Raw genomic sequence first — 10,572 nt, 5'->3', positions numbered from 1 at the left:
CCGGCCTTGGGTCCCCTGAGGGCTCCGCGCGGCCCTCCCCCACTCACCGCCACCTGAGCTTGGGGCACCATCTCCCATCCCCTTTAACAACCTTAAAAATCTCCCCCTTCCCACGGCCTTCGAGGCTATAAGGGGTGGGGGTGGGGTAGGGAAGGGCTGTTCTCCTATTGAGGTGAGGGGTGAAGGGACCAGGGAGCAGAGGAAGGGGAATGACAAAAATAAACACAAACACCCACTGAAGGAACCAACCAACTCTTCTCTGGGTCCCTGCTAGCTAGGAATTTTCTTTCATTCAGGATTGAAAACACCATCAACCACCAGCCCTGGAGCCAGCAGGACCTAAATTCAAATCTGGCCTCAGACACTTAACACTTTCTAGCTGTGTGACCCTGGGCAAGTCATTGAACCCAAATTGCCTCAGCAAAAGAAATAAAAAAGAAAAATAAAAAAAGAAAGAAAGAAAAAAGAAAAAGAAAAGAAAACACCATCAAATTCCCAGGCCATGAAGCTGAGCTTTGGAAGATAGGGAGTCATCGCTGTTCATTGTAGGCACGTTGGGCAGATAAGCTAACTGCCACACAACCACCAGCCCCCAAATCCCAGATATAGTGGTCCCCTCCCTCCCCACACTTCCTGGCTTCTGAACCTGAGGAATTGCATGAAGGAAATGAAATGTTAAAAGAGGGCATGAGGAGAAGGGGGAGGGGGAAAAGAAGGAGGAGAAAAGTTAGAGGAAGAAGAGAGGAGGGAATGAAAGAGAAAAAAGAGTTAGAGGAAGAAAGAATTAAAAAAGGAAAAGCAGGAGGAGAAAGGTGAGGAGGAGGACAGGGAGGAAGAAGGAGGCTGCAACTGCAGAAAGGGCTCTATTTCTCTCCAGGGTGGCAGCATGGAAAGGGAAGTGCTAAGACCTGGGGCCAACACCCCCTGGGCCTCACCTGCTCTTGCCAATCAGCCGGCCCGTCCTGGGGCCCTTTTCCTTTGTGGGGCAATGAGGGCAGGGCCTGATCTCGGCTTACTGGGTGCACTCTCTGGAGAGGCCACAAGGTGGTGCTCAGCAGCTGCTGCCCCCTCTCAAGCCCCCAATGGACAAAAGGCAGCTGGGCGAGCCAAGTAGCTCCGAGTAGCTGGGAAGACTGAGTCCAAATCCAACCTCAGACACTCACTGTGTGATCCTGCGCTAGTCATTTACCCTCTGAGGGCCTCACTGGGGGTCATAGTTATACGGGGTGTTGTGAAACAGTAGGTGGGAATTAGGGTTTCCTTCCTCCTTGTGAGTAGCCCCTTCCCCAAAGGACTGGGCCCTTTGGTCGCTTGGGTTTGGGGCACTGGAGGAGGAAGGGCCCAACATTTTCGTGGGCAGTGAGAAGGACCAGAGAGGAAGAGGTGAATAATTAGCCAGGGGGTCCCCCCTCCCCTTGCCCAGAGAGTGGCCCGGATGGAGAGGAGGAGGAGCCAGGAGAACGAACCGAAGCCGACCTCTGCAGCCCATTAAGAGATAAAAGCCAAGCAGAAGCTGAGTGGGAAGAGCTGAACCATCTACAAGAACCCAGAAGCTCAAAGTTGAGGGGGGGGGGCTGGATTAAAACTGGGGACAAAAGTCAGCCCTGACTGGGATCTATTAAGGGGGCAAGAGGTCATGTGGACGGGGACCCCGTCACCCAGGCCACATTCCGAGAGGAATCGGCCGGGATGAAGGGGCAGCATTTGGTAGAAAGGAATAATACTATACTTAAAATGGATTTCCTTAAGGCTTGTTACCAAATGTTAGCAGCCTCAGCGTGGACATTTTCATGTTGTCTTTATTTAATAATGTTACTCAAAAATAAAAAATAAACTCCGCTGTGTCTCCTCTCCTTCCTTCTCTCTTTATCTGTTTCTCTGTCTCTGCCTCCATTTGTCCCTCTATGTCCCTCTGTCTATCTCTCTGTCTTCCTCTGTCCCTTTGTGTCTCTGTCTCCCTCTGAGGCTGTCTCTTGTCTCCTGTGTCTCCGTATTCTTTGTGCCTCTTTGTCTCTGCCTCTCCCTGTCTCCCTCTTTCTGTCTCTGTCTATGTGTTTCTCTATCTCCTTCCTTCCTCTGTCTCTGTGTGTCTCTATATTCTCTGTCTCTGCTCTGCTCCTCTGTCTCTATCTCCCTCTGAGTTTCTGTGTCTGTTTCTCTCTGCCTCTATTTCTGTCCCTGTCTCTGTTTCTGTCTCTCTCTGACTCTGTGTCTGTTTCTCTGTGTCCTTTGTTTCTGTCTTTCTCTGTCCCTCTATCTCTGTGTCTCTCTCTGTCCCTTTTGTTTCTGTCTTTCTCTGTTCCCTTGTATCTCTCTTTGTCTCTGTGTCTTTCTCTGTCCCTCTGTTTCTGTCTCTCTGTCCCTTTTTATGTGTCTATCATCTATCTCTGTGTCTCTCTCTGTCTCTGTGTCTCTGTCTCTATCTCTGTTTCTCTTTCTCTCTCTCCCTCATCCATGTAACTAACCCGAGCCCTTGGATGGCCTTACATGGCAGAAAACCTCGTACCCCCCGGTACTTAAGGAGGAAGGCCCAGAGCAGCCCCAGGGTTTCTCCCCATCCCTTTTTTCTCCCAGGTCCCGAATTCTGGGCAGACCCTGGCCGCTGTGCACCCCAGGGCCACTGGATAACACCGGGGCTTACTCTCTGCAGCTGCGGGCACCGCAGGCCGCTCCCTTTTCTTCTGGTTGGGCTCCTTCCACCCACCTCTCTCATTGCTCCATCTCCTTCCCCCCCCCTTCTGGATCCCTCCTTCTGCCCCTCCATCAGGGACCCGGGGCTCTATCCCCGGGCCCTCTTCTCCCCCTTTCTAGCCTCTGTCTTTAGGAACTCAAACCCGACCCCGATGAGTTGGAGTCCCCATTGCCAGCATTAATCTCTCCCCAGAGTCTTGCCCTCAGCTGTGGGCTGAGCAGTTCCACCTTTTCAGCATCGGGCCTACCCCCGAGGCAGGCGGGTCCTGCCGCCTAGAAAGCTTCTCCCCACAGTGGCCTGATCTGGCCTCTGCTTCCTGGATCCGAGTCCCGTGGAACCAGACTATGTCTTCCTACACAGAACATCCAGCTTTTGTGTTCCCCTAGTCTTCCATCCACTCCCTTCCATGGGCCCTCCCACGGGGAGCCCAGATTCTGGGACCTTCCCCACCCCGGTTACTCTTCTCTGGACACTCCAGTTCAACGGCCTTCCCGAGATGGGACTTGGGTCACCAAGGGTCCGGAGCAGAGGAATGGGGGCCCGGCTTGCCCAAGAATGAAATCATTCCTAAAAGTGGTTCTGTAGCTTCCTCGGACAGCAATAGGAGCATCTTGGACTCTGAACTGGAAGATACTGGAAGTATCTTAAGTTCAATCCCCTCCCTTTTATCAGTGAGGAAACGAGGAAGCTCAGAGACATACCACGACTTGCCCAAAGTCATACAGCCGGCAATGTCAATGCCTGAAGCAGAATCTAGACCCAAGTCTCTCCCCAGTCCAGGACCAGCCTTCTTTCCTCCAGGGACCAACAGCAGCTAAAAGGGGAAGTGGAGGAAATCCCACTTACCTCCAAAGGCCACAGACTTCCCAGAATAACCGAGAAGAGGAAAAAGTCCCAGAGCCCAAATGAGCCTGGGGGCCCCTGGGTCAATGTGCTGGAGCATCTGGCCCATACCCTGGGCATGCTGGCACGGGGTCCTCAGGGCCTTGTCTGGCCAGAGAGATAAGGACCCGGGCTGACAGGGGAGGGGGGGAAAGGGGAGAGGACCAGGGAAGCAGCTGTCCCCAGAGGGCGGTGCTGAAGGTGGTTCAAGGAAGCTGGTTCCAGTGTTTATTACATGGGACGCCTCTGGAGAACAGTGTGGTGGGAAGAACACTCCATGTGGAATCCCAACCCCAACATCTGCCACCTGTGTGCCCTCGAACAAATCTGAGCCTCAGTTTCCCCAGCTGTAAACATGATATTCCTTCGCTCTGAGGCCCTTTGGGTTCTGAAAGTCAGTGTGAATTTTGATCAATCTCTCCCCAGCTCATCTGGAAAATGGGGCCAGCCAGGCCTGCCCTGACTTTGCTGTAAGCACAGGCCTCTGGCAGCCTGGAAGCCCAAGAGAAGTGGGAGCATCTCCCACGCGGCCGTGTTCTAGTGGGAATTCTTTCCTGCCTAGCAGGCTTTTCCCCAGGAGAGGATCCCCCTGAGGGAACGCCTGCCCAGGGCAGAGTCCCTAGACCTCAGCCTCTCCTGGCCTGGCCCTGGGCTTCAGGGGGCTCCTTCCTGCCCCTTCATCCATCACAGCCCGAGGCACCCAGAGGAGGCCCAGGGAGGCCAGCATTTGTCCAGGAGAATCTGAGGGTTTTATTCCCCAGCCCCTCAATGGGGCCCTGATGTTTCCTTACCAGCCGGCTGCCCAATCAGGTTTGTTAGTCACCCCTGACTCCTCCCACCTCCCTGGAGCTGGCTGGGCTGACCAGAAGCTCAACGACACATGGGGAAGGGGCAGCCCCCCCTCCTCCCAGCTCGGCTCCCCTCAGGTCCTGACTCCTTTCCCTCTTCAAAGCTGTGTCCACTTTGGTCTGTGTCAGAAGCCTGAGATCTGCCCAGGCTGGGGCGCCCCGGGGCCATCTCCCCTCAGCTCCCTCTCCCATGCAGCCTCCGTGGTCTCCCAGAAGGAAGGCAAGTCCAAACTTCCCCAGAGACGGGGGGTTCTGAACCTCCCACCCCAGAGCCGAACGACCACCCTCCTGCTGGCTTGGGTCTTTAATTATTAAATGGCTGTGAGAAAGCATGGCAGCCCTGATATGGCATGGGGAGGGTGCCACGGGGCGAGGAGGGCCCAGCAGGGAAGAGCCTCGAGGGGAGCACCCAAGGGCGGGAGAAATCCTTGGGCTGACCCTGCGGCCAGGCGAGATCCCCTCCGAGTCTGTTCCGGAGCCCCCCTTGGCCCCCGAAGAGAGGCCCCAGAGCGGGACCTTGTCTATCCTGGCTCTAGCCCCCTCCCCCCAGGGCATTAATGGAGAGAGTCACGCTCACGGAGCCACAGCTCGATTCCAAAACCCATTCCCGCGTGGAATTGAGCGTCAGATCCGGGCTGGTGGAGGTCTGCCTGGGAGACAGCTGGACCCGGAGCCAGCGGCAGACCTCCCGGTCACAGGCCAGCACCACGGTCCCGTCCGAGCTGCTGTAGGTGCAGCGGGCGGGGGCTCGGGCCTCCTCCACCAAGTCCCAGCCGCTGCTGGGCTCCTCCGCGGCCTCCAGGAAGGCCCGGCCCCCGTGGGGCCCCGGGGGCACCGGGCAAACCAGCTGCTCGGCCTCCAGCGCGGGCAGCAGCTGGCCCGCTAAGTACTGGGGGCTGGCGCAGTAGGTCTGCAGGTTGAAGTGGCGGTCACTATACTCCCGCAGCCAGTCCAGCAGGTAGGACAGATGACAGTCGCAGCGCCAGGGGTTGCCATGTAGGCCCAGGTTGAACAGCTTGAAGTTCTCCTCGAAAATGCCCTGGGGCAGCGAGGTCAGCAGGTTGTTGGCCAGGCTCAACAGCTCCAGCTCGCTCAGGTTCCGGAAGAGCCGCCCATCCAGGGCCGTCAGGTTGTTGCCGGCCAGGTAGAGCTTGGCCAGTCCGGGGACGTGGTCAAAGAGCCCAGGCGGGAGGCCGGCCAGCCCGTTGTGGGACAGAGTGAGGACGCTGAGCTTGGGGGTGTTTGCGAAGGCGTCCCCGGAGATGTTCTCCAGCCCGTTCCCGGCTAGCGACAGCCTGGTCAGGCTGGGGGTCTGGCGGAAGAGGCCGTCGGGGAGCGCCCGGAGCCTGTTCCCCTGCAGGTTCAGGAAGGTCAGGTTGGCCAGCGGGGAGAAGATGGCCGCCGGCAGGTGGCCGATGGCGTTGTGCTGGAGCCAGAGCTTCTCCAGGGCACCCAGCCCCGAGAACAGCCCTTCGGGAAGCTCCGTCAGCGCGTTCCCGTCCAGAAAGAGCTCCCGGAGGCCGCCCAGGCCCCAGAAGGCCCGAGGCGGCAGCGTGGCCAGGGCGTTGTCACTCAGCTTCAGGGTCTGGAGGCTGGCCAGGGGGGCCAGGAGCCGCTCCGAGATCTGGCCCAGGAGGTTCTGGGCCAGGTTCAGGAGGCGCAGAGCCCCCAGGGGCTGGAAGATGGCCGCGGGCAGCCTCTGCAGCTGGTTCCCCTGCAGGTGAAGGGCCTCCAAGGAGTCCAGGCCCCGGAAGAGCTCTTCCGGCAGCACTTGGAGACGGTTGAAGTTGAGCGTGAGTTTGCGGAGGCCGCTCAGGTTCCTGAAGGCCTCGCCCGGAAGACCCCCCAGGGGGCTGCCCGTGACCTCCAGGTCCTCGAGAGCCGGCAGCCCCCCGAAGGCCTCCGCCTGCAGAGATCGGAGCCCGCAGTTGAGGAAGACCACCTTGGACAAGCAGCTGGCGTTGGCGAAGGCCCGGGGCCGGAGGGTCGGCAGCGGGGTCTCCACGAAGATGATTTCCGTGGCGTTCTCGGGGATGTCCGGCGGCACGTCCGCCAGGTCCTCAGAGGCGCACACCAGCTCCCCCTTAAAGCAGTCGCACCCCACGGGGCAGGCCTGCGGCAGCCTGGCCGCGAGCAGCAGCAGGGCGAGGCGCGGCAGGTAGTCTCCCGGGAGCATCCTCCTGCTGGGGAAGGAAGACAAGCCGCGGATTGGCCAGGTCCGGGGGCCCGCCTCCTGACTGCGCGGCTGGCCCAATCCCAAGGGCGGCGGGGCCGTCCGCAGGGCCCGCCCCAACCTCACCATCCGCCTCTCTTTCTTTGGGGCTCCATTGCCCAACGAGGGGCTTGGGACCTAGTGAGGGATTCCTAATGCTGCTGACGCCCCGGCCTAGCTCCAAACTGTCCCGTTCTGAGACCTCCCGGGTGAAAGATTAGCAAGGGCTGCGAAAGTCACGGCTGGGAGGCGGCTCCTTCCTGAGGACCCAAAGTTCTCCTTCCCCAGTCCTCCCGGCCCAAGGAGAAGAGGTCCGGGAGTGAGCACCTACTGTGCGCCGGGCACTGAGCTAAGGCTTTCCAACCACCGTCTCATGTCGGGACGGGAAATGCCGTCCGCACCCGGGGAGAGCCGGGGAGCCTGGGAGCCTGGGAGCCGGGGAGCCTGGGAGCCGGGGAGCCGGAGAGCCGGGGAGCCTGGGAGCCTGGGAGCCGGGGAGCCTGGGAGCCGGGGAGCCTGGGAGCCGGAGAGCCGGGGAGCCGGGGAGCCTGGGAGCCGGGGAGCCCGGGAGCCGGGGAGCCGGAGAGCCGGGGAGCCTGGGAGCCTGGGAGCCGGGGAGCCTGGGAGCCGGGGAGCCTGGGCGCGGACCAAACTCGGGGATTTTCACTTTTTGGGTTTGTTTCATTGATTTGTTTTCCTCGTGTGCTTCCCGCTTTGGTCGGATCTTGTACAACATGACCAAGGTGGAAATCTGTTGGAAAGGCCAGGATGTGGCTGCCCTAGACCGGACCGCCTGCCAACTTGGGGAGGAGGAGGGAAGAGAAAAGGCGGGAAGGTAAAAGGATGTTGGCTGCCAAAACATTCCCTCGCTACATGAGCCCTCTTTGGGCCTCAGTTTCCCTTCCTGTCAAGCTAGAAAAAGAAAAGGGGAAGGGTGAGAGTTACCTGGCGAAGGTTTTGAGTTTCCTAGAAAGAAATTCAGTGAGAACCAGTCCTGGGGGCCGACACTGGAAGAACTCTAGTTCACGTAGCAGCCTGTCCCCAGGACTTTGTCTGTGCCCTCCCCTTGTGCCCCTGGGATCCTCCTCTCGGGGGCCCCGCACCTCAGCAGCCACAGCGGTGATTCCCACTCACGGAGGCCGGCAGCTCCCCGATCCTTCCCTTCCCGAGCCCCTCGGCCTCCGGCCCGCTAGCTCTCCCCCCCAGCACCCTGTACTCGGCATGGGCCCGGGGAGCTCCGGGACACAGCCTTTGTGCACACTCATCGGTCAGGACTCGGCAGGAGCAGACGGGACAGGACCGGCAAGGAGAGGTGGACCTACCGTGTGGGAAGGAGCAGCGCCACTGAGCTCCTCTTCCTTGTGACCAGGGGGATGGGGCTGCCCGTGGGTCAGATGGTCAGTGTTTACCAGCCCCCGAGCCAAGAGCCATGGGTCAATGATTCCTGGTCCTGAGCCTCGGGTGCCACCCTGTGCCCTCCGGAAGCTCCCTCCAGGGCCCTGGAGCTCATCCATGAGGGGAGGGATCCAGGCCAGTGAACCTGCTGCCCCCACAGCACTCTGGGTAATGAGGGCTCTGGGCTCACCTCCCCCCCATGCTCCCCAGAACAGGAAAACCATCCTCTCCCATTCATCCTCACAGAGGCGTCTGCAGGGAATCAGGATGGGGAGGGTGGGAGGGACGGGCCCCGTCCTCCTGAACCCTGCCTGGGCCCCACCAGGCTCTACTGCCTTGTTCCTCCTGGCTGAGTCCTTCGGGAAAGTTCTAAAAGGCTCAGTGAAGGAGAAAGAGCCCAGGGGGACTGCACGGATAGCAGGGCCCAGAGGGTGCCCACGATCACCCAGAAAGCACACAGTGGGACAGCCTGGCCCAGAGTGCAGCCTTCCGACTCCCTGAGCTTGCCATAAAGAAGCCCAGTAAAGAGGGCCAGAGGTGGGCGGGCAGAAGATGGGGACCCCTCCCCACTTAGTGCCCTGTCCCTCTTTCCCCGGCACCGTCTGGAGCCCTGCCCCCCTGGAAGGCTCAGGGCTCAGCTGGGCGGAGGAAGGAAGGAGCAGGGGGGAGGGTGGCTGCGTGTGCCCCAGCACCACCTCCCCCAATGCACGGCCCTTAGGCCAGCCAGGCCTTGGTCATTCTGGGACAGGGCCGCCCAATGTCCCAAGCACAGAACAGGACCTGGATCGGGGAGGCCCCTGCCAGGGACCCTGAGGGCCGAGAAAGAGCGGCCGGGCCCAGCAAGGACCCCAGCCCAGCCCCAGCTCCCAACCTTCTGGGCTTGGCCATAAATGGACCATTTTCCCTCCTCTGTGATGTCAGGAGCCAGCTTCCAGTGAAGACCCGGCCACTTGGCAGACGCCTCCCCCCGGGACTGAGTAGGCAGAGCTCCAGGGGCACAGCCTTATTGTGACTCCTCCACCGTCCACCCTGTAGTGCTTGGCACACAGTAGGTGCTTAATGAGTGCGTACTGCCTGACTAATGGCTGGGTCAGGGGCTCACAGGACCCAGCAGGCAGGACCCGGAATGCTTGGGGGGATTGTTCATTGCTCTGCTTTGTTGCCCCCCAGACAATCCAGCCCCTCCCACCGTGCCCTCCCTCCATTGCACAGTCACCAGTCCCCTGCATGACCTTGGTCAAAAGGACCAAAGAATCAATAGGCTTAAGTACATAGAGGTCAATGAAAAGCAAACAGCTCTTATCGGAGCTCCGGGAAAAGCAGTCCCCTCGGACGCCCTCCCCCCGCAGCCTGGAGGTCCTTCCCAGCATTTACCAGCATCCTCTGGGGGAGTGGCCACGGGTCCTGCTGATGGCGAAGGGCACCTGTCTGTCCAACTGAGAGCCTGAGGACACCAACGGGACGAGCAGCCCTCCCACCCCAGGAACGCCCCACTCCCCGGCCGGGGGCTGCTCCGTGGCCGTCCGTCTCACCGGGAGAGAAGGCCCCCACAGTGCTTATTTCCAGGGGCCCGAGGCTGCCCCGCCGACTTCTTCCCATTTTTCATTAAAGTAAATGCAGAAACGTGAGCCTTCTCTGGCTTCCCTCTTGGAACTTTAAGCCAGAAGCTTCAGCAGCCAAAGGCGACTTGGTGGTGCAGTGGGTAGAGCTCCGGGCCTGGGATCAGGGAGGCCCTGGCTCCAATACGGGCACAGACACTTATTGCAGAATGACAACAGCCCCCGCCCCCCAGGGATGTTGGGAGGAGGAAATGAGACCGTGGGGTAAAGTGCTTCCCAGGGGTGGCGAAAGGCTGCCCCTAGGAGGGACTGACCCAGGAGACGATGTGGGGGCCTCTAGCCTTGGGTCCAGAATGGGGTCCAGGCTGGGAAACAGAACTTCTGCCCCAGTAACATGAGGAGGTGGACGGCCTCCTCAGAGCCTCCATTCTGATTCTTCCTGCCTCTGTGTGCCCGCCACCCCCCAAGTTTTCCAGGAGCCGCGGACCCTTCCAGCTCACGCGACCTGGCCCGAGGTTCTTTGTGCGTGAGAACCCAACCCCAAATGAACAAGCGACTCCGTTCCGGGTATATCCTTTATTATGTCACTACCACACCGCGTCTGACACCAGGAGAAGCTAGCAAAAGATGCGACCCCAGCCCTGCCCTCCAGGACCCCAGCCGGTGACTCCCCCCAGGACCTGGGGCTGCAGCGAGCGAGAGCCAGGGGAGGTTTCTGCAGCCGACCGGGCTGAGGAGCGAGTCGGAGGGCCGGCAAGCCGTGAAGCCTGGGCCTTTCCTCCCGACAGGCAGAATCCTGGGAAACAGCTGGCCGGCTCTGCCCACTGCTTCCCAAGCCGTCCCTCCCCCCTGCCCAGCTCGGGCTCCCCCAGGAAAATGGGCTCATAGAGTTCGGGGTCTCTCTTCTTAAGTGGCTCCAGCCACCCCCCAACTCCGACCCCCCGAGGCCCTGCCAAGCCTTATGCTGTATCCTTGAGGGTCAAG

General features: G+C 60.0%; 1 protein-coding gene across 1 annotated transcript; it reads right to left on the bottom strand.

Annotated features, from left to right (window-relative positions):
- Window positions 1–1,781: 1,781 nt before the first annotated feature.
- CPN2 (carboxypeptidase N subunit 2) lies at window positions 1,782–9,837 on the bottom strand. Its single transcript, XM_051991600.1, has one exon. The coding sequence runs from the start codon at window positions 6,722–6,724 to the stop codon at window positions 4,955–4,957; it is 1,770 nt and encodes a 589-aa protein (XP_051847560.1). The 5' UTR covers window positions 6,725–9,837; the 3' UTR covers window positions 1,782–4,954.
- Between the last annotated feature and the right edge of the window lie 735 nt (window positions 9,838–10,572).

This window comes from Antechinus flavipes, chromosome 3 (genome assembly GCF_016432865.1).
Source record: "Antechinus flavipes isolate AdamAnt ecotype Samford, QLD, Australia chromosome 3, AdamAnt_v2, whole genome shotgun sequence".
NCBI lineage: Eukaryota > Metazoa > Chordata > Mammalia > Dasyuromorphia > Dasyuridae > Antechinus > Antechinus flavipes.
The sequence above is the reverse complement of the archived record's forward strand: the minus strand, read 5'-3'. Positions and strand labels throughout refer to the sequence as shown.

Excerpts from the sequence above, each read along its gene's own strand:
- CPN2 (XM_051991600.1), bottom strand. The coding sequence starts at position 6,724 with ATGGTGAGGTTGGGGCGGGCCCTGCGGACGGCCCCGCCGCCCTTGGGA.